This window comes from Alligator mississippiensis, unplaced genomic scaffold (genome assembly GCF_030867095.1).
Source record: "Alligator mississippiensis isolate rAllMis1 unplaced genomic scaffold, rAllMis1 scaffold_21, whole genome shotgun sequence".
Taxonomy (NCBI): Eukaryota; Metazoa; Chordata; order Crocodylia; family Alligatoridae; genus Alligator; species Alligator mississippiensis.
In genome coordinates, this window is record NW_026775376.1 from 577649 (window position 1) to 602136 (window position 24488).

At 53.2% G+C, this 24488-nt stretch overlaps 1 protein-coding gene and 2 non-coding genes across 4 annotated transcripts; 2 read left to right on the forward strand and 1 right to left on the reverse strand.

The window, feature by feature from the left end:
• Nucleotides 1-1902: 1902 nt before the first annotated feature.
• On the reverse strand, nt 1903-1976 carry TRNAT-AGU (transfer RNA threonine (anticodon AGU)). Its single transcript has one exon. It is a non-coding gene; the product is annotated as a tRNA-Thr (tRNA).
• Nucleotides 1977-6283: 4307 nt separating this feature from the next.
• On the forward strand, nt 6284-6366 carry TRNAS-UGA (transfer RNA serine (anticodon UGA)). The gene has a single exon. It is a non-coding gene; the product is annotated as a tRNA-Ser (tRNA).
• Nucleotides 6367-8457: 2091 nt separating this feature from the next.
• Nucleotides 8458-13975, forward strand: LOC132247311 (perilipin-3-like). 2 transcript variants are annotated; one of them, XM_059720173.1, is made up of 6 exons: nt 8458-8571; nt 9663-9750; nt 10564-10849; nt 11655-11854; nt 12273-12401; nt 12510-13975. In XM_059720173.1, the coding sequence occupies exons 2-6, from the start codon at nt 9688-9690 to the stop codon at nt 12876-12878; spliced, it is 1047 nt and encodes a 348-aa protein (XP_059576156.1). In that variant the 5' UTR covers nt 8458-8571; nt 9663-9687; the 3' UTR covers nt 12879-13975. The 2 variants fall into 2 exon arrangements, with proteins under 2 accessions (XP_059576156.1, XP_059576157.1); XM_059720174.1 differs by lacking the exon at nt 9663-9750.
• Nucleotides 13976-24488: the final 10513 nt, after the last annotated feature.

Here is a 24488-nt window from a genome sequence, read left to right on the forward strand (position 1 = left end):
TCGCATGGGAGGGGGTGGCTGGGATTGGGGACCTGCCACCCTGAGCCCTTGTTGGCCGGTTTGCAAGCCAGGGAGGGACTGCCGGAGGGGATAAAAGCAGCCACTGAACTGGCATGGGAGCTGCTGACAGTGCCCTCTCTGAAGAGCTTTGAAGGCCCTGGGAGAAGAAAGCAGGGGCAGGTGGCCGAGCCTCCAGCCCTGCAGCAGAGAGGGAGCAGCGGGCAGGGCTTGGGGCAGACAGCTGGCGCCCCAAGCCCTGGTTATGTGATTGAAGTTCACTGGTGAATAACCTTTCCTATTATTCTTGTTTTGTAAAAAAAGTGTAAATAGTTAAATCAGTTAAGTGTTAGACCTTCGTGGGACCATGGGCTGCTCTGTGGGGAGCAGGGGCCGGCTGGAAAGTAAATTGGTGCTGGCTGGAAGCCCTCCTCTACTCTTACCACACTATCCCTGATATTGGGCAGGGGTGGCTGTCACAGACCAGCTGGGCACTGTGAGTGTTCGGTTCAGTTTCGGATCAAGGAGGCCAAGTTGGGAGTGAAGCAAAGGCAAATTTATTATAGCTTACACACACAACAGTTAACAGAAAGATAAATGCAATAAGCAGATAATGCAGTATTAAAGAGCTAATAGTAAATAATAACAACAGACAATAACAACAGATAGATGGATCGATTCTGTTGCAGGCCAACTGGGCACTGCGAGGGAATCAGCCACTGGGCTGTTTAAAACAACAGAGAGACAGACATGGGTTGGTAACTTATCGATAGTCCCTCGATGCCAGGTCCCTCGATGCCAACTTATCGATAGTCCCTCAAAGTCAGGCGTCCTCCATCGACACTGTCAGAGGAAGATCCCTTGATCAGGATCCGAATCTCACTCATACTGGGAGTCCGGAGTCCGGGCTTGGAACAGCAATGACCGTTCTGTTCCCTCCTTCCTTCCTGCTGGTCACCTGATGCACGTGCTTTTTATACCTAGTCTTATTCTAATCTGCTGGTTTTAGAGCCACTCATAATCTTGCCCTATAGCTGTTACCCTATGGGATTGAAAGGTGTTAAAAATTACTACCCAGACTTGGGTTTATCCAATAAGCAAATTACATGCAGCATCTTCACGTTTGAAATTAACATTACTTTGTTTAGCCTAACCCTTTTAGGTGTCTCAGAATATGCTTTCTTGGAACGTGCTTTTCTGGAATGTGTTGGGTGTGCCAGGTGGCTGGATCCAGTTTTTATCGTCAAGGCTGAACCCTGAGCAAAAACCATTAGGTCAGCTAATCTTGCAGCTACAGCTTTGCCTTTGAGGCCCAGTCAGTTCCACAATTAATACAAACAGTTAGTTTTATCGTTTTGGTTAACCTTATGACAGACAAGTTACATTTGTGGGTTACAAGCTCACAAGCTTTATATTAGCTAAAATTACCTGTTAGGAAAAATACTGAACGCGTTCAAGAAGCACATATTTATTCATTATTAATCCCTCTGGTTAGGGCCGTCACAGGTGGCAACTATTGGGCTGCCACCCGGGTTACAAGTTGAATTTCACTTGGGTCTTCCTGCATCAACCAAAGACAACCTTTGAAACATGAGACGGTCTCTTGGCAAGAAGAAAAAAGTCAGACCCATGGATTTCCTATGAAGAATGGGGGTTTACATTGCACAGGGCTGCAGTTCTACTTAGAAACAGGGAAGGGATCCCACTCTTCCTGATGGTTCCCCACTGTAAACACAGCACTTGACCTACCTCTCAGCAGACCCCATTTCTTGTTAATTGGAGACAGCTTTAGTTGTCAATCAAAGTCCCAAGGGGTGGGAAGATGGAGCCAGAAAGCTAGTATTGACTCTAGGTTCAATCCTGTTTTGATGGTAAGAAACCTTCCATTGTGGTGAGAAAGGAAGCAGATACTGCTGGGATTTGAACCCAGACTCCCCTATTTACTGAACAGGTGCTTTTACCAACTAAGCCACAGTGCCCACACATAGGAAATGCTCACCCACCCCTTTGAAAATCACCAGTTTGCTTTGGGAATTAAGACAGAAGTGTTTCTCACAAGTTAAAGAAGTTGGTGGTGGGGGCAGGTGGCCTGAGTTTGAGGCAAGGTCTTCACAGACCTGACCTGACCCCAGGGCCTGGCCCCAGGGAGTCAACGTGACTTCAGCCCAACCTGGCAGCTGCACACCCAGTGCCAGCAGGGCCCCGCTGTCTCCTCTCTGCTAAGCGGTTCCCTCCTCCCAGGCCCCTGCACAAGGTGCATGCTCCTGAATCCATGCTCCAAAGCCGGGCAGTATCCTCAAGAAGCCATGCATGCTCATGGTGTTGTCCTCACATCTGGCATAAATCACAGAGTGGCCCATTCCTGTGTCTTGATGGAGGATGAAGCGCTGGCTCAGGTTTCACAGGAGCTGTAACTTCACAGGAGGAGCGTGTCGTCACAAAAGGCACCAGGAGTGGGGGTGCGGGATTTGATAGTGTCAGAACGTGGTGTGCCTGGACCAGCAACAGAAGTTGCAACCTGGTCCCCGAGGCAGACAAGTGAGTTAGTCCTCACTCGAGCAAGCCACTGAGGGCTGCTATTTCCAGGCAATACCTTGCAGCAGCCACAACATGCTGTATGGCTCTTCTTCACCAGGCTTTCCTCAGAAGATGGCTTCCTTCGTCAACACGGGCGTAGCTTCTTATGAAGTCAGCTGCAGCCAGGAAAGCTTATGCCTCCTTGCATGAGTTACTCCCCCAAGTATTACCCTGCCCTGCCTTCTGCCAATATAGCCATACTGTCCCACCATCGAAGAGGGGACCATCCTGTCTGTGAAGCAGGCTGGGTTGAAGGTAAGTCACAAGCATAAAGGAGATGAAATGCAGCCATATGAGGAAAGGCTGGGAGAACCAGGTGAGGTTGGCTTGGAGAAAGTTCAGGGGGCACGTGAGGACAGTCAGTGATTTTGGACAGCTTGCCATAGAGAGGAGGGAGGAGAAGTTTCTCCCCCCACTGCAGAGGCTGCCGTCTGCACTGAGCGCTGAGACAGACGCTCCGGAACCCCGTCATAACAGCAGGGCCAGGGAACAAGGTGCCCATGGCACCCGTGGGCTCTGTTTCATCGGAGGCGGGGTAGTGCCTGGAGAAGGGCGGGTTTCATCCAGTGCACCCTGCATTTGCGCAGGATGTAGGAGTAGAAGACGATGGTCCTTCCCAACCTCACGACTCAGAGGAGACGCTGACTCCATAGAGCTGATTCATTATTGGCACTTGCCTGGTCCTGGCATGGGCAGGGAGAAGCCCCCTGCCACTGACATGCTGCTTCAGCCACGCGGTCCACACTGGACTGGAAACAAGTTGTTTTGGCCCACGGCTTGTAAAAGGTCGCCAGTCCATGCTCCAAGTCGTGTGGAGGCAGAGACAATTACATGTAGTTAGAAAAATTCATTTTCTTGAGCAGCTGTATCTATTCAGCCCCACTGGCCTAATAGCAAAGACACTGGTGTCTTGGATCAAAGATTCTGGGTTCAAATCTTCTCCCACCTTCTCCCCTGGGGCAATGCAAGGGAAAGCTTCTCCTACAGAAGTACTTACTGGGTCCTCTTCCTGTCTCTGTTGGGGTAGTGGAAGAGAGACCTCTGTGTCCATGTAGGTGGTGAGAGGAGTGTCAAGGGCTAGAAATATGTGGGGGTGTTGTGGTGCAGTGAGAGCATGCTTGGGTCTGTGACTTGTCATTGGAGCTTCTAGTTTCCAGGGCCTTCCTCACAGCTGGTGTGAGGTGAGCATAGCTGGGGGCTCTGCTCTTGGACCGTATTCATGCTTTTGCACGTATCTAGACCTGCACCATCTGCCTTTCAGGTTTCTTCCCAAATTTCCCCTTGCCTCATCTTGGCATCCTACAGGGACCTGCCTGGGCTCTTTCTGCTGCTGCTCTGAGCCAGGCTCCTTCTGCGGGAGCAGCTCTGGTATGTCTCGTTGTGTTTTCCTTGCACTGTCCCTTTACGGCTAACGCCCTCATGCTCAGCACCGCAGGGTTCGCTTTGCTTGTGGCAGTTTTGCAGCACTGGGGACTCCACGTTCTCTGCCCTGAGGATCCAGAGACATTTCTTGGTTCTTCTCTCTGCACCGGACTGGACTCTGTCAAGTCAGAGGCAGAGCAAGTACAAGATCTGCATACATCTACTGAGGCAATTGTTGAGATCCACCCTGGATATGATCCCAGAGAGTTATAATAGGAAATAACTGCTAGTTCAGCCCAGGAGTGCCCAGAGCATTGTTGCTGAACTCACAACATATTAAGCTCCCAATGAAATGCAGCAGCACAGTCTCCCAGCCCGAGGGACTGGGTTATCTCCTGGCTTCTCCCTTTTGTCAGCATGTGAGAGGAAGGCTGTGGTGGGTGCTGCAAGCACATGTCATCACCTGCCTCCTTGGGATGGGAGTGCAGGCAGCGATCAGGGCTGTGGCTGCTCGGCTCGTGGTGTCCCTCCATGGTGTGGGGTGGGAAGAGGCTCTGCCTGTTTGCATTGAAGGCAGGGAGGGGAAAGACAAACCTGATGAATAGGGGGTGAGGGCAAAGACCTTTCTCTTCAGCCACAATCCTGTCAGCTGCAGTATACCAGCTCTTGTCAGCTTTTAGCTGTGTTATGTGTAAGTTAGGCCATATTAGCAAATGAGGCAAAGGGAAGTAGAATAGAAACTGAGTCGGGGTAAAAGAAATTTCTTAAAAAGAGGAGCCAGTGTTAGGACATGAAATGTTAATTAAGTTTTCAGGTTAGCATCCTCTATCTCAACCAACAGGATGATGCAAGATCATCCCCTTTCTCCCCCAGATTGGCAAAGGTCTGTCTGGTAATGCTGGATGAAAGGAGGATAAAAGGAGTGGGATGGAAAAGGGATCCATTCCCTGTGATATGACACCCTCTGGTGTCCTTTGTTGAGGTTCCCACCTGCAAACCTAAGTGAAGATCTAATGCCTCTTAGTACTTAGTCTTCAGATTTCATAGTGTAAGAGTGATGTAGCCGTGACAGTACAGAGATGATGTGGGAGCCAAGGATCTCTCAGGGTGCTCTATCTCACTACACCTGCTGCATAGTTGGGATAGAGTTAGAGAAGCTTTCCAATGCAGGATATTCTTGATCTAAGGAAGACTGTCTAAAGATTCAAAAGGTGGTTTCCCTGTCTCAGCTATGAAGTTGTTCCAACGTAAGATATCGCCCTAAGAAATCCTTGCCTCTCTCCAAATCTGAGTAACACGTCCCCAACAAACTGGACGGCTCTAGAATTTTTCGATTTTTGAAGATGTAAAGATTTTACTTTGTAAGACTGCTTATTTCTACTTAGATCATGAAGTCTATACACTTATGAAATGCATGTATGTGTATTTGTGTATGTGATTCTGTATTGGATAGCAATACTCCAAGATTTGCTAAAAGTATTCATAATTGGAGACTTGCAGTAAAGATTGCTTCCTCATTCACTCCATTGAAGGAGGCTAGTTTTGCAGGAGAACAGAGGCTGTCAAAAGAAACCCTCATACCCTGAAATCGCCTTTAAGGGCCAACCAGGCTTTGTGGGAGTTGGGAGGGAATAAAAATCCCTCTGGGCAGGAAACAAGACACACGCTTCCAGAGAGGTCTGGAGAACCACGGGGAACAAGAAAACCGTTGTTTGTGATCCGATGGTGCAATGTCAGTGCACATGACCCCACCTCCGAAGGCTGCGTCTCCAAATCATAGTGGGCTCAGGTGTTTCTCCTGGAGTTGTTCAGATCCTGTGAGGGTGCCACCTGGCAGTGGGGGCAGCAAGACACCCTCCACAGGATCTCATCATTCCCCACCGTTGAGAAACTCTGACCTAGACATGCTCTCCCTTGCCCAGCTCCTTTAGCTCCTTTGCTCTCCACACGTCCAGGGCCCTGTCTCTCCTTGGGTGTCTGCAGGTGCAACAGGAAGAAATGTCACATGTTCACCTGCTGTTGGAGTCCAACAAATATCTGTGCAAACGAAGCAGAGGTTTTCTGGATGCTTGACATCCTGGTCTGAGAGAGAGCACTGAAGTGAAGTGACAGCAGAGAGCTCTGTCTTTGCCCCCGCGAGAAGCAGCCTCTCTGGTTGAGGACAGCAAGATCGCTGCCCGGGTAACCAAATGGATGTGAAGTCGCTCCATGGCCACAGTGATAGATTTTGTTTCCAGATTCTGGACTTGGAGCGAGGCTTTTCTTCATCATTCATTGTCATCACTGCTGTCTTCTGCCTCTGGTCTTTCTCTTTTCCATGGGTTAGGGTTCCATACTACAAGACCCAGCTGTGGTGGCCGAGTGGTTAAGGCGTTGGACTTGAAATCCAATGGGGTTTCCCCCACGCAGGTTCAAATCCTGCTCACAGCGTCTGTCTTTGTTTAAGTTCATTCTCCATGCAATGCAATGAAATGTTCAGTTCTGGCTATACAATAACTTCTCAGAGGATGTGGAGAACTATCCCTTGGGCTCTTAAGGAAGTAAGAATATAGTCTTCTACCTGAGGTGGAAAGCAAAATTCAAGCTAATGAACTGGAAAAAAACAAAGTGATTTCTAAAAAAATACAGTCCCAAATTCAAAGACAGCACTGGGTCTACTATCCTCTGCCTTGGGGTTTTAGACTCCCCTTGTACTTTACAGCACAGTAAGATTCTTTTCACTCCACAGGCCAAGGGGGACACTGGGGAGGTGAGGAGGGAGGAGGTATAGGAAGATGGGAACTACCTGCTGCAGCCAGTGATGTCCCTGGCTCACCCCAGCTCCCCATGAAGGCAATTCCCACAGCTGGACTCCTCTGGTCAGTAGGGGAACTCCAGGACAAGACTACGAAGGACTTATTACAGCATGCATCCAACGCAAAAAGAAAAAAAATGGAACCAGTTTCTACAGGACCAACTTTACAAGCCGCAAAACAACCGTCAGAAGAACATCACCAATACGGTACACCATGTTAACATCATACTCGATGATCATCATTTGATCCAGTGGGAGCATCTACGCCAGATGCTTACCATGCAGCAGCCTAATTAGCTCTGCAGTAAAATCTCAGGCAGGACCCACGCGAGAAGCAGTTTGCCTTTTTAGCAACACAAAATGTGGCGGCACAAATCTGTGCCACTGTTTGTGCCCCAGTGCATGCCCCTGCCTGGGTGCTTTGCAGTAGGGCACATTGTCCCACTGTTCCACCTACTGCAAGGTGGGAGGAGGGGTGGTGGGGGCACAGGGTGCCTCGGCAGGCGCTATCTCTAGCCTGCACTGAGGCACCCTGTGCCCCAGCCACCCAGGCAGCGGCACGTGCTAACAGGGGAAGCAGGCAGCCCAGTGCTGCCTGCTTCTCCCTCTCCATGCACTGTGAACCCTTGCGCTGAGGCACCTGCACCCCGCGCACCCCGTGCAGCCGGTCCCCATCTGGCTGCTCCCCTGTCTCAGCGTTTCTCAGCGCAGGGACTCCACATGTCTCAGCGCGGGACCTCCACTGCGGCGCCTCGGCACTGAGGCATGCACAAACGGGAGCAACCAGCCCAGGGCTGCCTGCTCCCCCATTTGGAGGAACCCTGCGCCCCAGTCAACCAGGGACCAGCTTGCTGGGGCGCAGGGTGCCTCAGCACGGGGGCTCGACAGCGCACGGATATGGGAGAGCAGGGAGCTCCAAGCTGCCTGCTCCCCATCTCTGCGTTGGCCCTGGCACGTGACTTTGGCTTGGTTTGCACCACCTTTTTTCTATTTTGTGGCAAACGTTTCAATGTCTTTTACTTTCTCCTCCCACCACTTGTTCTTTCAGTCTCAAATTTTGCTCTGGGTCTCAGCTTTAAGCGGCGTAATATGAAAGCGAAGCAATTTAAAACATCTCGGAGTAGTGTTAGTTTAAGGTGCTGAATGGACTTTAAGGCAGCAGGAAATCCCGGGTCATGCAAACACTAACACAGTCGCGTTGACGTAAACAGGAAATGTTGTTTCCTCTACACACGGCCAAAGTGGTCACAAATTAATTTGCTTCTGTTTGAAGCTGATGTCATTCTGCCAATGCCTAGTCTCCCTCAACAGAATTGTATCAGGTGAGTTAAAAACCAGAACAAACAAGTCACAGTTATGACAGGCACCGAGGTGTGGGAGGCAGAGACAAATTAGATAGCACCTCTTTAGGAGACCAGGAGTTGCACATGATCGGTTACTAAATGTGCCATTAGGGAATGCACCTATTGATTGGCTTAACTATGTGGAAGGCTTTGGATCTGTGTACCCTTGCAGCTCCCTGTTCTGTTACCCAGGCTAATCACCTGGCTGAAAGCAAAGTTAATTAATTTATAATCACTGTGCCAGGTAGGAGAGGAGGGCCCCTTGAGAGCAACACCTAATTGGTCTGGACAGACAGTACCTCTTTCTGATTGCTCTGCAGAGCTGTCTGTCATGTGGGCCCTGCCTGCTGCTGACTTTATCCCAGGTATATAAGGGCTGGGTTGAGGCAGGTGGTGGTGTTGCTGCATGGTGAGAGATTTTGGGTTTGGGTTGTGTGTGGTCTGCTCTGAGCTGTGAAGGTGTTTATATCTTTCCAGTTGCTTTTCTTGGTTTCTGGGGTAAGAATATTTCTTGTGAGGTCTGTTTTGCTGTTCCATTTTTTTAGAAGATATTGGCTGGGCTGGGCTGGGCTGGGCTGGGCTGTGCAGCAGAATCTGTATTAATAACTCTTAAGGGTGCAAGTTATTAGTTCTTCCTCTAATCTAAAAAGAGCTGATTTGTGCCTTGGGCTGGGAAAAAGTCTCCCTAGTAATTCCTTGGGTGAATTGCTGCTTGACCTAGGATAAGAGCAGGATCCTGGCTCAAGAAAAGAGCCTTAGTACCTAAAGGGGATAGTCTCCCTTGGTGGCTCTGCTCCCTGGGAAGAAGGAAAGCTGTTGCACTCAAGATGCAATACCCACCTGGGCTGTGCCTAGTCACATGGAAAACCTGTGTGAGAGGCAGGCTGTGCTTCAGCTTGTGGTGTGAGGTAATGGCCTAGTTGCCTATGCTCATGCACTAGGCAGTGCTGGTTGAGGTTTCCCAAGAGTGCTGATGACTTGGTGGAGAGGGCAGGCAGGGCTGTGCTTGGAGAGAGGGCGGCCACCAGGAAACCGCAGCTGATCTAGAGAAGGGAGCTGAGGGGTTGGCTTTCCCTCCCCTTCTAGCTCTAGGAGTGGGGGCAGCAGGTAGCTCTTCCATCCTGGCTCTCTGGGCAGCAGTGAGAAGAGGCTACCTTGTCTCATGTGCAGAGGCTGTGTTCCCCATCAGTGTGTCCTGGCCCTGCACCCCAGTGGGGTGTGCTGTTGCTCCTATGTTTCCTACTATGCAGTGGATTCCTGAGCAACTTGCTGTGCTGGTGAGCAGGAGTGAAGGCCCAGGCAGTAGTACTTGGCTTGGAAATGAGGTTTTGTCATCCCTGCCCTCAGTGCAGCTGGGCCAGGCCTGAGTGCTTGGCTGGAGTGGCTCTTGTGGTCCGCTGTCTGGCTGCTGGGCTGTCCTACCCTTAGCAAGCTGCATGCTTAGGATAGCCCCCACTCCACTTCAAGGCAACTACTTGTACAAACAGCTGTGCAGCTCCTGGAAATGCTGGGTGGGGGGCAGGGAAGCTGCAGTCTCTGGGGTACTAGAAGGTATGCTGCCTGCTTAGCTCCTCGCTGCTTTCTCCTAGTTTTCAGTGACTCTATTCCCCTGCCATGGCCTCCAAGGACAGTGATCCCCGGGCTGCCATCTCTGAGCCCCAGGGGCAGAAGCAGCAGGTAGGTGCACCCTGCAGTGCTGGGGCTGCCTGGGGTGGGTGTGGTCCTGCTTGGGACTAGGGACCCTGCTCCCGAGCAGCCCAGCCTGGTGCTGGTGCCAGCTGTTGTGAGCCGAGAGTGGGGAGCAGGCCCACCCTTGGCAGGGAGTGGGCTCTGCTCGGCAAAGCTGAGGGACTGGATGAGTCCCCCTCGGCCCCAGAGCAGTCAAGTGCTGGCTCTGCCCACCCTGAGACCTCCTCTTCCTGTGGGGTGAATGTGTGACCGTTTGAGCTCAACGGTGAATAAGTCAATGTATATGCCTGAGGGCAGTTGTCCTATCTGGCCATGTGGAGAAGGAGGGTCCTGGAGGTCCAGTTCCTAAGGTAGCCATGAAAATGGAGTCGGTTGAGGGTAAGTGGAGCTGAGCAGGAACTGGGGCGTGTAATCCTCCACAATGAGTCTGTGGCCAGCTTGTTACAAGGCTGGAGACTCAATGGCAGGACCAGTGAAGGCTGTGAATATTTTCCACAAGCCTTGGAGGCTGCAGCGGCAGGGGGCTGGTCAGCCCTGGTCCAGCTCTGCTTCCTGCTGCAAGGTTGGGAGGCAATGTCCACAATAATCCCTCTGCCCCATGGGAGTGAGGACCCTTTCTGAAGCCCTGTGGCTCCGTGCCACCTGTAGAGCCTCGGGAGGAGGCAGCCGTGAGGTTATTGCTGACAGAAGTCTTGGCAGCATCTTCAAGGAGGCGGACAGGCCCTCCTCTACCCAGCTCCTGTCATCTTCCCTATGCAGCCCTGTGCTTCCAATGCAGTAAAAACTCTCTCCCTCCCCTAGGTGCCTGCAGAGGCCAAGGACCTGGATGCAGCTCCAGTGGCAGTGGCCAAGGATGCTGTCTGCAGCACAGCTGCTGGGCCCAAGGCTGCAGTGTCCAGCATGGTGGATGTAGCCAAAGCAGCTGTCCAGGAGGGTGTGGAGAAGACCAGATTGGCAGTGACCAGCAGCGTGGATGCTGCAGCGGGCTTGTCTGTGGGCCAGAAAGTTACAAGTGACCTGGACCTGGTGCTGGGGAAGACAGGGCAGTGGGTGGACCACTACCTCCCCATGACGGCTGAGGAGCTGGGTGAGGAGACTGGTACCAGGGAGGGGGAGCTTGGCAGCTGGTGGCTCCATAACCAGGGCAGTGGGCATCCTACCCTTGTGGTCACTGAAGCTACTGACCTTCATGGCTTGAAAAGCCTTTCCCAGTCTTGTGGGATCTCCCTCTGGCTGCTCCTGGCACACATGGGGGAACTGGAGGACGAGTGAGGAGCTGGATTGATTCCAGCCTGTTCTCCTTCCCTCCAGGAGGGCTACCGCTTCCAGCGGGCAGTGCTGCACAGCCAAAAAGCTGTGCAGGAAGTGGCGACCATTGCTTTTTGCTATTTGAAGTAGTACAGTTGGGTTAGTGCAACACGAAGCGGCCACAAACACTGGGCAGGGGTGTCCTGGTCCAGGTTGCCCCAGCTCCAGTTATGCCATGGTGAGCAGAGCCTGGAGGCACTTGTGGTTCAGAGGCTGCTACTTGAGCCCTCTGAGGGTCCCACAGGCGGGATGACACTATGCAAGCCCCTTTGTAGGGCTTGGTTGGAGTTAGATTGTTTCACTGGGGTGGAGGGGTCCTCAACACTTTGGGGGCAGGGAGGCTGTGCCAGGCTTTGGAGGCATCCTCCTAACCCCCTAGCTTACACCCTCTCCTGCTCCCCCCCCCTAATGCAAGGCAGCTGTGCCATACTTGCTTTCCCATGGGTTCACTGTCCTCACAAGCTCCCTCAGGGGCCCTGACCCCCCTTTTTCTCCCCCCCCCCCCCCTTGCCTGGGCTAATGCTTGAGTCTGCAGGTCCTGACTGGTCCCCACTGATGGGGTGGTTTCTCCTGCTTTCTTCCAGCTGCACTTGCTGCCTCTGTGCAAGGGGCAGAGGTGGCTCCACTGGAGCAGCAGAAGCAGCAGCAGAGCTACTATGTGTGCCTGGGCTCCCTCTCTACTCGCCTGCAGCAGCGAGCCTACCAGCACTCCCTGAGCAAGATGAGGAGTGCCAGGCAGAGCGCCCTGGAGGCCCTGGTCCAGCTGCAGCAAGCTGTGGACCTGGTAGGGCCTCCCTTCCTGCAGCACCCCTTCCTCCTCCCAGGGTTCAGGGCGTTGCAGGAGTTGGCTTGCAGGAGCTGGCCAGCCTGGATGTGTACCTGGACAAGCGTGCCGGCAGGGGCTGAATGTGCAGGGTTTAGGTACAAAAGGATCCTGAAGGACCTGTGGTTCGGGTGTCCCCTCCCTGCCCCATTTGGGCATGGGATCAAGTGGTCCCTCTTTCCCTAGCCCTTAGCTTGCCTGAGAACCTAAGTCTCCAGGGCCTGCTGCTTGGGGAGGACCTGCCTTCCAGTGAGGCCCGGTGGTATCTCTGCTCTAGTACCATTGGCTCCAGAAGGCATCTGTGGCTGCCTAAGTGGAGGAGGATGCTGTGGGGGTGTTGGCACTGTCCTGCCTTGTAACCTCATCTTGTGTGCCCTAGATTGGCTCAGCCAAGCAGACTGGGGATCAGATGGTGCACGACAGCCAGGAGAAGCTGCAGCAGCTGTGGCTGGAGTGGCGCCAGGGCCAGCCAGGAAGCCAGGAGGGGGACAGCACCCCACAGCCTGAGGTAGGAGTGCCCCTGCTCCAGAGCAGCCTGGCCATGCCCTGGGGCAAGTCTTGCCCCTAGGGAGCCTGCTGAGGCTTTCTCTCACTCTGGCTCCATCTCTCCCTGCAGGAGATGGGATCCCAGGCTCTGGCCACTGTCCAGACCCTCCTCCAGCAAGAGCAGGATGCCTGGCAGAGCCTGATAGCCAGTATCCAGGGGCTGCCAACCAGCATGCAGGAGCAGGTCCAGCAGGGCTGCCAGCACCTGGGGGAGCTCCAGGCTGCCTTCTCCAGTGCCCCGTCCTTCCAGGAGCTGCCTGAGGGGCTGCTGAGCCAGAGCAGGGAGAAGCTGGCCAAGGCCCAGGAGTGCCTGGATGATCTGCTGGAGTATGTGATTAAGAACATCCCCCTGACCTGGGTTGTGGGGCCACTTTCTCCTGCTGGAGGCTCTGCAGAGCAGGTGGAGGAGCCTGCAGGGGAAGGGAAGGTGGAGCCCTGAAGAACTAAACCCCTCTTGGGTTATGCCTAGTAAAGGGGTCCTTTCTCTCCAAGGGATTTGATTCAAGCTGTGAAGGTGGGGTAGTCTCATCATCTTCCTTCTGATGGGCAAGTCTTTTGCCCTCCCCACTGAGCTGGGTATTCACTTGGGTGTCCCAGAAAGGGCTGCCTTTCCCTGGATGGCTCTAATCCTGCTGTACCAATTGGCCTGTCAGCTGCCTCCTGATCGAAGGCTTCTTCTGCTCCAAATCCCTTGCCTGCCTTGTGCCTGTTTGGTTGCTGGCTTAGTGTTGATCACTGTTGCATTCACAGCCTGTCCTGAACATGTTCTTCCACCAAGTTGCAGGGAGGAAAGGAGTCCTCCTGAAGCAGTTTTGTAGAGGGGATGGTTTCACCTGCTACTAGAATAAATGCTGCATTTGAAAAAATGCTCTCCTAATTGGCTTCTAATTTGTTGGTCCCCAGCAACTCCTGTTCCTGCAGTGTCTCCCTTCCCCAGTTGACTTCCTCATCCTACTGCTGGAAAGGAAGCAGCTCATTCTCTTTTTTTCCTCGTGGCCTTGTCTCACTTGTTCCAGCTTCCTGCGTTCTATTATTCCTTGCTCCTGTTGTGCTTCTCACTTCCTCCAGTTCGTTACAGGAAACAGGAGGAGGAAGCAAGGCACCTGGTGTCCCTCTGTGTTTTGCCCACTTCCAGGAAGCCTGCAGGAACTATGTATACTTTTTGCCCTTTTCCCCTGCCTTCCTTTCTTCCCTAGTGCAGCAACTCCTTTCCTTCCTAAGAAGTCTCGGGGCTGAAAGCAGGGCATGTGGCTGAGAAGCTGGGTGGGGATCTGCATCTGAGGGCGGGAGGGCTTGGGGCTGGGACCAGGATGATGGGTTGGGAGAGCATGGGGCTAGGGCCTGAGCAGGAGCCGTAATCTCCTTGTTCCATCCTTGCCTGTTGAACTGATGCTGGTTGCATGGTGGGCCGCAGCTCTGCCCCAATCCAATGCTGTTACAGCCCCATAATCACAACTTCTGGTCTCACTTCCTTTCCTGCTTCTGACTGCAGTTCTCCACCTGGCTACAGCCCTATCCTAATACCCCAACCCATCTGCCTCACACCCATGGCTGGGGGTGAAGCCTGTGTGGGCTGGGTGATCTGTCCAGTGGAGCCAGGCTAGGCTTCCCACCCATCCCTAATTGGGTGGGACAGTCCTGGAATGAGAACACCAAGTCCTAGGCTGCATGACTTGGAGATGACACTTGTCTGGGGTTCACAGCATCAAGCAGGGATGTGGGGTTTCTGCTCACCACAGGAGATGATGGGCTTCCTCTTGTAGGCTGGCAGTGTTCTAGTTGGCAAAGGGCTGCCAGGAGCAGGCTGCAGGGGGGCCACGTGCATGTGTGGTGCATGGGGTCTGGGCATGGAGTGGGTGGAGCCCTGGCCAGTTTGCTGTCACTGTGTGCATTCCCCAGGGTGGGGTATGGAGGGGACATGTGCCCCCTCCAGATTTCTGTGCAGGGTGGGGGTGGATGCAGGCTGCCTGCTGCAGTCTCAGGGTTCCCTGCTCTGCTGTTGTCCCCTGGGAACCCCACATAGGCTGTACCACCATGGCAAGGTAGTTGGAAGGAGCTATTACCAGGGCTGCTGGGAAACGGAATCAGGTAGCTGTACTGCCCCCAGCCTGCTGCACAGGTCGGGGTGGCAGGGCTGGCTACATGTGCCAAGGCCTGGGCTGCTCTCCATGCCTGGACTGAGCAGGGCTGAGGGCCCCATTGTGGGCTGGCCAAAATGCCTTGACACAGCCCACAGTCCAGATGCAGTGTGACTTGCCTATCCCTATTCTAGGAGCCTCATCTCTTTCCATTGCTCCCGCCTGCCTCTCTTTAGAGTGAATCCTTCTCTGGTGCTGCGGGGGGCCTGCACTGCTCTTAGGTAAGCAGAAGGATCTCGGGCTGAGTTGCCCTTTTCTTGCCTTGAGACCCTTGTATTGCCCCCTGTCCCTTCCTCGTTTTTGAGGAAATGCTGAACTCCACCCTTCCCAGCTCACTTTAACCATGGGCAGTTCTCGGGCTCATAAAGAGATCAGATGTTTTACTCCATCAATGCCAATGGCCACAAGGGGCAACCTGTGCACTTTTGCCTGCCTGGCAACACAGGGACCTGGAGAGAAGGGGTGGAGCTGCCAGATCTCTTCTTGTAACCTGTAACAAATGCTTGCTCCAAATTACTCTTGTACTGAGCTGAGAAGAGTGCAGTGACTTGATGTTTCTGGCTCTAAGCTGGGCCTACCCTGAGAATTAAAAATGCATCGGACCAAGGGAGCTGCTCTGAGCCCCGGTGAGAAGCAAACAAGCCTGGTCTGTGATGGCACCTGGCACTCGCAAGGAGCAGTCACGCTGGCTTTTGGGAGGACAAGACTCCCTAAGGAGTGGTGTCTCTGCAGCCACCTGGTGCTAGTGTTATGCTTCCCAATCATTATGGCTTCCCTTCCCCACCTCATATGCCTGTCCTTTCCTTGTCTCAAAATACCCAATGGCCATGTGAATTGATATAAGCAAATCTCTTCCTCCTTTCGGTGGTTTCAGACCCCAAGGAGCTAGTGTGTGTGTCTCCAGCATGGAAGCCAAGGCTGGCTGCAAGGGCGATGGTGAGCAACAAGGTAACTCAGGGCAGCTCTAATCAAAGATGATTCCTTACCCGATATAGAGATGACCCTGGCTGCAGTGAGCAGCAGTGGAAGAAAAAGCGCTTGGAAAATCTTCTGGTTTGACTTCACCTTTCTGTTTAGATCCCATCCAGATTTCTTTCAGAAAATAGCTGCTGATACTGGAGTGAGTGTCACCCAAAGCCTCCGGTAGAAATGGGGGATCTCTGCAGTGCTGTATGCCACTTTTCATCGATTTCCTCCTTATCCCATGAGGAAGAGGAAAGGGAACAAGAAGCATTGTCGAATGTGCCTAACACCAAAAGGAGTGCACTGCAGATGTCTCTATGTGGCCAACTGCTCGAGGCAAGCGTGGTTGTCCACCTAGTACAGGGGTGGACAAATGGCAGATGTGGCCAGTGGCTGGACTCCACTTCCTAGCAGCCCCTGCCTGCACCCCTCCTTGCTGGTCTCAGTGGAGACCCCGACAGCAGTGGGGCCACAGGGCCTGGCCCTGTGCTGGCATAGCCCCACACTGTCAGGGCCCTGCCACTCCTGTGGTCTTCATGGAGGCCAGCTAGGAGGGGCATGGGCAGGGCCCGTGGCAGGGCAGGAGCTGGGCAGGGCCCAGGCCAGGATCTGGCAGTGGGCATGGTGTGGGTATGGGGCTGGAGCTGGGGTGGAGCTGCAATGCATTCCCTGCATGCCTCCGCCTCTGGAGCCCACGCTCGTTGCAGGGGCATGCGGGCAGGGGATAGCAGCTCTGCCCTGACCCTGGCTTCCCCAAAACTGTATTCTCCCCATCCATGCCTGTACCTCTTGCTCCTGGATACAGCCACATTGTAGCTGCCTAGCCATGCCTCCTGCTCATGCAGGTCCCACCTCTGGCGGTGGGTGTTGCAGGGGAGGGAGCCAGGGCAGCGGGGCTGGGTCCAGCAGGGACAGCCACAAGGAGCTGCTGCCATAGGCACTGCTGGGCAATGGAGTCTGCTGTAGAACAGAAGTTACCCACCCCGATCTAGTAGCTTTGCTTGTGCTATCCGTACACCTAGGAGCCCCAGACATAGGCTGGGACTGCGCTGGGGTTAGTGCTGTGAAGGCACCTGGTACAGAGGTGGTCCCTGGTACTTGCGTTCTGTTCTAGTGAACGTGGACCTGTGCACATGAATGTGTCCCCTGAAAGGATGGACCCAGGCATCTTGGTACCCATGATGCTTCGTGATGTTCTCAATAAAAGAAATCAGGGGTAAAACTCCCCCAAACGAGGATGGTCTGATTCACACGTTCCCATTGATTCAAATTTGCCCACAGGCAGGTTTGGCCATACATGGGTCCATCAAGGTGAAAAACTACAGCACTGTCTCTACCAGGATCTTACTTTCCTAGTCCCTATTGATGTCCTCCCTGGAGTGTGTGATCTCAATGGAAAACCCACAGCTTTGTGCAGTGGAGGCCAATTTTAGCATGATCCAACATCTGGGGCACGGTGAGAAGAAGAAGAAGACGCAATGGGTTATGGAAAACTGCAGAAAATAGAAGGGAACCATAAAGAGCAAACAGGTTCATGTCAAGGAAGCAGCCACAGCTGCCCAGCAGCCCCAAGAAGACTGCAGCTGTCTGCTGCCACTATTTGTTCAGTGAGGGGGAATCCAGTCTCCATGCTCCAGGCCTCTTTGGGTGTCAGTCATGTCACAGATCAGGGCATTTTATTTGCAAATACAGGTGAGTTTTCAAGCTGAAGATGATTGGAGGGTGTGTGGGCAAGCAAGGTACTGACTTGCAGGGGTGGAAGATGAGAGACTGCTGTCCCTGTCCAGAGCACAGAAACTGCTTGTGGGGCTTCTGGATGTTACTGTCCCTGTTGGAAAATGATAGGTGCAAAGACCTGCACCCACAGGGCCTAGGGAGGGTCATCCTCACCCTAATGGCAGTCTGGGGGAGCTGGTATAATAAAGCATGGAGAGGAGCCTGTTGGCCCATCTCCCATGTTGGGAAGACCCTCATGTTTCTGCGAGATGTTGATTTCTCTTTCAAAAGCTAGCTTGCAGTTGGGGTGTTTCAAGGTGGTAGATGGAGTTAAGATATCACAAGAACTGTTTCGAAGTGGGGAGTGGAGTGAAGATGGTGCAGAGGCAGCTTTGATTCAGCGATCAGAGTAGAAGCATGATCAGAGTAGAGGCGACAGCAGCTTTGCTGAGGTGCTCCCCTGAAGGCCTCCCTAAGTGGCACGTGAGCTGGGATTGCTCTGGCTGGGAGAGCCCCCAAGGCAAGATGTCCCTCAGGGGTGAGAGAGAGTCTGGCCCGGACTTCAGGCTCCATCATTTTGGGCAAGGAACAGAGTAACACAGGACAGGAAGAAGTGACTCTCGAGCTCAGGGGCCACCCACAACCCGGTGAGGAAGATTAATTTTAGCAATGTGTTCAGCTGGCTTCCCTGAGTTGGTGCCATGCTGCTTTCCTTCCCCTCCTAGTTCAGCCCTGTTTCTTTGAACCCTTAGACTCATTTCTGGCTAGTGGAAAATGTTGCTTGTTGATAGCCTTCTTTCTGTCCCCCATAACCAATGGTGACATTTACTTTCCCCGGCTCTGGCCAGCACTCAAACTGGCACGTGGGTTTGTCAGGACGGGATGCCTCTGGTTGAACAGGGCTTCATTCACTGCCACAGGGTGCCCAGCAGGAACAGGAACTATCTCTGCCCAGGCCTGCACTTCTGCCCTAGTGCAGAATATGTGCCCAATAGGCTGTGTGCTTGTTCCCCTGCCAGCTATAGGGACTATGCAAATGGTCTCCCTCTGCCCCCTCTCCCTGCAGGGTGGCGCACACTGTCACTGAAAAACACACTCGACTTGTTTTCTAATCTCACCGAATGCTGTTGGTGCCTCAGGCCTGTCATTTGACTGGCCTTTCTTCCTTCCTTTCTTGAAGATTGGCACCGCATTGGCATTGGCATCTCGACACAGACTCTATGCCAAAGTGTGCAGGAACATCTAGCGCAAGGCTTGAACTGGCACGCTGGTCACTAACAGCGTGTTGCACTTTGGCAGGGGAGTTCTCTGGTTACAACTTTAGATGGCTTCTAAACTGGTGCAGCAATGAGCAAAAGATGATTAGCAGATCCCCACTTCAAAGAAGTGGTTAGTTGAAAATCCTGATGAATGACAATATTATAAGGGTTCTGATGGAAACAGGACTCAATCCTCAGCTGCTATAAATGGGTGCAACTCCGCTGAAGTCACTGGGACAACAGCCAACCAATTTAAAAAGCATCACTGGTTACCTGGTCAGAGGAGCAGGGGCTTTTCCCTCCCCCACCCAGGTGACCAGAGGGACCACACTCTCGGCACCAGGCTTTTGTCACGTAGGCAGGGAGGAAAATTCCCCCCTCCCTTACAAATTCGACCCCAGTGTCCCAAGCTGACCGGCACAGATTTCTGGAGGGAGATGCAGACGGTGGCATTTCTGCCACACTTCCCCTCCTCCTTTAAAAGCTCGGGCACAGGGCTTCTCAGGGCCATGTGCCTGGGTGTGTTAGGTCAGGAAGTTCACATGGGATGCCTAAAGAAAAAGAATACCTGACACATGAAACGAGTTATAGCAATAACCTAAAAAAAACATAAAACATGTTGGGTAGTCCCCACACTAGAGATCACTAGAGATCTCTCCGGTAGTCCTGAGGAGCCGTTGCCCAGAGTCCTTTCATGACAGGGCAGCCGCTATCGCATTCTGGCTCCCCTTGATGTGTTCAATGGTGAAGTTGAACTCTTGAGGCTGCCAGGCCCATCGTTGAAGCTTGGTGTTGGTATTCTGCATCGTTTGCAACCATTGAAACGGAGCATGATCTGACAGGACGATGAACAGCTGCCCCCACAAGTAGGGCTGTAGCTTGTTCAGTGCCCAGACAATGGCCAGGCACTCCTTGTTGGATGAAAGGTTCTGCTCCTGCGAGATCAACTTCCTGCTCAAGTAAACCACGGGGTGTTGGTTTCCCTCGTGTTCCTGTAAAAGTATTGCTCCCAGGCCTGTGTCAGAAGCATCCGTGGCCACGGAGAATGGTTTCTCGTGGACTGGTGCCTTCAGGATCGGTTGCTTGGTCAGGGCAGCTTGTAGGGTATCAAATGCCTCTTGGCACTCCTGTTTCCAGGTCATGGGGTCAGGACTGCCCTTCTTGGTCAGCTCATGCAGCGGAGCTGCTGTTGCTCCAAATCCAGGGACAAATCTCCAGTAGTAGCCTGCCAGGCCAAGGAAGGCTCTGACTTGCTTCTTTGTCTGTGGGGGTGGCCAGTCTCTAATATCCTCAATCTTGTCCCGCAAGGGAGCTATGTGGCCTCTGCCCACGTGATGTCCCAGATAAACCACCTCAGGTAGTGCCAGCTGGCACTTCTTGGCCTTCATGGTAAGACCAGCTTGCTGTATCTTACCTAACACAGTGGCCAGATGAGTCGGGTGCGATTTAAAGTCCTGACTATAGACGGCGATGTCATCGATGTATGCCATGGCGAACTGTTCACAACCGTGCAGCAAATTGTTAATCAGTCTTTGGAAAGATGCAGGGGAGTCGCGCATCCCAAAAGGCAAGACGGTAAACTCATAAAGTCCCACAGGGGTGGTAAAGGCAGATTTGGCCACGGCATCCAGGTCCAGTGCCATCTGCCAGAACCCCTTGGACAGGTCGAGGGTCGAGATGATGTTGGCTGGGCCCAGGTGATCAAGCAAAGAGTCCATCCTGGGCATAGGGTAAGCATCAGGGGTGGTAATGGCATTCAGCTTCGTGTAGTCCACACAGAGCCAAATGGTGCCATCCTGCTTCCGGACGAGTACCACCGGGCTAGCCCAGGGACTCATTGAAGGCCGGATCACCCCCAACTCCCTCATCTCTGCAAGTTCCCACTTTATCTCCTCCATCACCTTTGCATTGACTGCGTAGGGTCAGGATTGGATAGGGCAGTGACTACCTGTGTCTATCGTGTGCACGGCCAGGTCCGCTTTACCTGGCTTGTTGGAGAACACCGTCTTGTAGTCCTTGAGTACGGTGAGCAGCTTGTCCTTGTCCTGGGACGGCAGATGATCCGGCAGGCAGGGCTCCTTTATCCCTGCCTCTCCGTCCCAGTCACCATACATGACCGGCTCCTCTGGGTCCTCGGGTGAGCAGTCAGCTGGGGAAACCCAGAACACCATCTCCCCTCGGTCAATGTAGGGTTTCAGCATGTTCACATGCACTACCTTAGGCTTCTTGTGGGACCCGCTCTTGCTCACCACATAAGTCACATCATCCAGCCTGTCCAGGATGAGCCGGGGACCTTCCCAGGCCGCTCGCAGCTTGTCTGATTTTAGTGGCAGGAACACCGTGACCTTGTCGCCTCGCTCAAAGGTACGTAAGCGAGCCTTTTTGTCATACCAGACACTCTGCTTCTCCTGCGCCTGGGCCAGGGAGTCTCGTGCCACTTTCGTCATGTCAGTCAGTTTCTGACAAAAGTTAAGCACATACTCCACCACAGAGGTCTTGGTGGAAGAGATTTTCCCTTCCCACTCCTCTCTCACCAAATCAAAAGGACCTCAAACTCGCCTCCCAAACATCAACTCGAAGGGCGAGAACCCAGTGGGCTCCTGGGGCACCTCCCAATAGGCAAAGAGCAAATGCGGCAGTTTCTCATCCCAGTCATTGGGATTAGAGTCCACATAGGCCTTTAGCACCCCTTTCAAGGTCCCATTGAACTTTTCCACCAGCCCATTTGTTTGAGGATGGGAGGCTGTGGTCTTGAGGTGTTTCACCCCACAGCACTCCCACAGGCACTTCATCACCTCCGCCAGGAAGTTCCCACCCTGGTCAGTCAAGATCTCGGAGGGAAAACCTAGCTGGGAAAAGATCTTAGTCAGGGCATCTGCAACTACAGGTGCCTCGGTAGAGGTTAAGGCAACTGCCCCTGGGTACCGTGTCGCAAAGTCCACCAGAGTCAAGATATATTTCTTCCCTCTGCAGGTCCAATGTCTCAACGGGCCCACAATGTCTATACCCACTCTGTAGAAAGGTTGATCAGTGATCGGGAGGGGCTGTAGGGGCTGTTTGTCCCCACTCTTGCCCGTCGGCTGACACGTCTCACAAGTGTGACGGGCTAGCTGGCAGTGACCTAGCCCAGGGGTTTTGAAAGGGCAAAAGATGATTAGAGGACTTGGGATTCCCTTTCCTCACCAATCAGGCCCCAGACACTAGCCCCTCGTGTCCCCTGATAGGTCCTTTGGGTCACCTGGAGGGGGATAAAAGGGGCAGCACGGCTGACTCAGGGAAGAGACCAGCGAGGGACCACGAGGAAGGAGCTTCAAAGAGCTGGGCCAGCGGGGCAGAAGCAGTTGTCCCAGAAGAGCCTGAAGGAGCAGGACCTGCAGGCAGCAGTTGGACTTTCAGCAGCACGGCATGTGGCTGGCAGAAGAGGCTTCCTGCTGGGCTCCAGGATCACCTATGAAAGGCTGTGGCCAGCAGGAGAGGCTTCCCTGCTCCAGCAAGGATCTAGCAGTGACCTGAGAGGTTCCCAGCTCTGCTTCCAGCTCCTCCAATCAGAGGCCAGGCAGCCCTGGGGCCAGGGCTCCAGGAAGGACAAGACGCCTAGCAGGCTGGTACAATACTGGCGCTGGTGGCTGTGTGGCAGTGTTTCTGCTTACCACATGGGAGATCTGAAGTTCAAGTCCCAGCTTGGGTGACTGGGGGTGAGTGAGATACCTAGGAGACCTTCCTCTTGCAGTGGGAAGGGGGACTTTGAGTTTTCTCCCCTTCCAAGCACCTAGGCCCTATATTTCTTTGTCCTTTGACATTTGTATTTTGTGCCTTTTTATATTTCCCCAACCAGTATTGTTTGCTCTGCTGTTTGTGTTTTGTAAACCCAGTCTTGTGTCAATTATTGTAAGTGTCTAACCTTTGTTGAATCCTGCCCCTTGAGGCATTGTGGTGTCCACTATACCCCCTAATTCTGCCTGTTATATTCCCAGTATTGTTCCCTCATTAAAAGGTATATGGTTAAGTCCCCAGTGGTGGTCTGGCTCTGCTCTATAGGGGGGGGGGGGGGGGGAGAGTCCCTACACCTACTTTACAAGGGATTCTTGCTGAAGAAGCATCCTGTCTTTTAATCTGTGTCTGTAACTTCGGTCGGAGGAATGTTTGCCTCTAAAGCCAATGCCGGATCAGTTTATGCCTGGGTACTTCTCCAAAGGGCTCTAACTTTTACTGAAGGCAAAATAAAAAACATCCATTCTCACAGTCAGGCCCAAGCAGGTGGTCTCATCTATCTAGTTATGTTATGGAGCCCTCATTTAAACCAACTCCGAAAAAAAAAAAAAAATTCACTCAAGTTTGAGATTGCACTCTTTCCCCTGTGGCTTCCCCCCATCCTTATGCATGCTAGAGGGTGCAAGTTCCTTGGTTGTTCCTCTTATGAATCCCTGTTAATAGCTGGGGAGTCATGTGCAGGCTGTTTCCAGGTTTGCAGCAGAGAATGATGGTCAGAAATATTGACTGACCTTCTCTCCAGCAGATCCTTGTAAAGTAGTCCGTCACGTTCTGGGCAATCCTGGGCCAATAGAAGTTCGGCTGCAGCCACTGGCGAGTCTGATCCCTGCCCATGTGACCGGCACAAGGTAAATCATGAGCCAAGGAAAGCAACTGTTGCCTGAACTTTCGGGGTACTATGAGCTGCCAACAGGGCTCCCAGGTCTGGGCCTGGTTCTTCGGTATCCACAACCGATAAAGGAGTCCCTTGTCCCAGACCACCTGTTCCCTCTTTTCTGGAGTGAACTCCGTCTCTGACTCCTGAGCCATCTGCCGGAGCTCCTCCAAGCTGAGGTCCACTAGAACCTCCTGCTTGAACTCTGCTTGCCCCGGTAGGCAATCAACAGGGAGTTCAGGTGCTCCTGCAAGGAGTGCACCCCCACCCTCAGGGATTGCCTCAGACTCCTCCCTGGGAGCCTCAGTTTCCTCTGCCCCTGACCGACCAGACTCCTCCTGGGGACTGTCACTTAAGTCGACCTCGAGGTCGCCGGTTTCCCCGATGGCTGGGGGCTGCTTGCAGTCAGAGGGAGTCAGAGTCTCTCCTTCCTCCCCCTCTGCCTCAGGAGCCAATTGGGTGACCAGGCCTTGGGAAGTTTCCACTCCTCCTGCCTTAGCCTTTCGGCTCTGTTGACGAGTCACCACATTAACACGGTAGGGCTCTAGCTCTAGGAGGTGGCCCTCCTCCCTGTGCAGGTATTCTAGCTCCATAATATCACGTCCCACCAGGATGGGGACAGGAGCCCCTTCCAGCACACCCAGTTCTATGCACGTCCCACAGCCTCTCCACTTGATGGGGGGACGTGTTACTGGTACTACAAATGGCGGGGACCCCACCCCTTGAATGGGAAGGGTCCTCCCGGGATTATATCTGCAGGTGACACAAGGTTAGCATCAATTAATGACACACTGGACCCCGTGTCCAGTTCCCCAACAAGGGTTGTCCCGTTTACCATTATCTTAGTCTGGTGGAAGGCCGTCACCTCCTCTGGGTTTGTAATCCTGTAGCAACAGGCACACTCCTCAGAGTGGCTTGGGTCTCCCCCCTCACTGCTTACAGCTGTTGCATGTCTGACAGGCTTGGGTTTGGTGCTTAGCTTTGGGCAGTTGGGCTTGATGTGGCCTGACTCCCCACAGTTATAGCACCCCCTCTTTTCCAGATTGGGTGGTTTGTCTGAATCTGGGGCCACCTTGCTCTCAGCAGCAGGTGGCCCTCTTTCCCCTTTTGACAGTCAGTAAATTTAGGTACAGTTTGCAACCCTGACCAGGACTCAGCATGGCCTTGCCCTACACCTGGGCAACATTCAATGCAGACAAAGGCCCAGGTCAATAGGAAGGTGAGCGAGGACTACAGCTCTCCAAACATGGATTCTAGCACGTGGCCACTGGGCTACAGGTGGGGGAGAGTGAGAGCGAGTGAGAAGCAGAGCTCAATGTAGGTGGAGT

Bases quoted from the DNA above. Each gene is read 5' to 3' on its own strand.
- LOC132247311 (XM_059720173.1), top strand. From the start codon at position 9,688: ATGGCCTCCAAGGACAGTGATCCCCGGGCTGCCATCTCTGAGCCCCAG. The intron at 10,850-11,654 runs GTGAGGAGACTG...GCTTTCTTCCAG, and splicing joins CATGACGGCTGAGGAGCTGG to CTGCACTTGCTGCCTCTGTG. The intron at 12,402-12,509 runs GTAGGAGTGCCC...CTCTCCCTGCAG, and splicing joins ACAGCACCCCACAGCCTGAG to GAGATGGGATCCCAGGCTCT.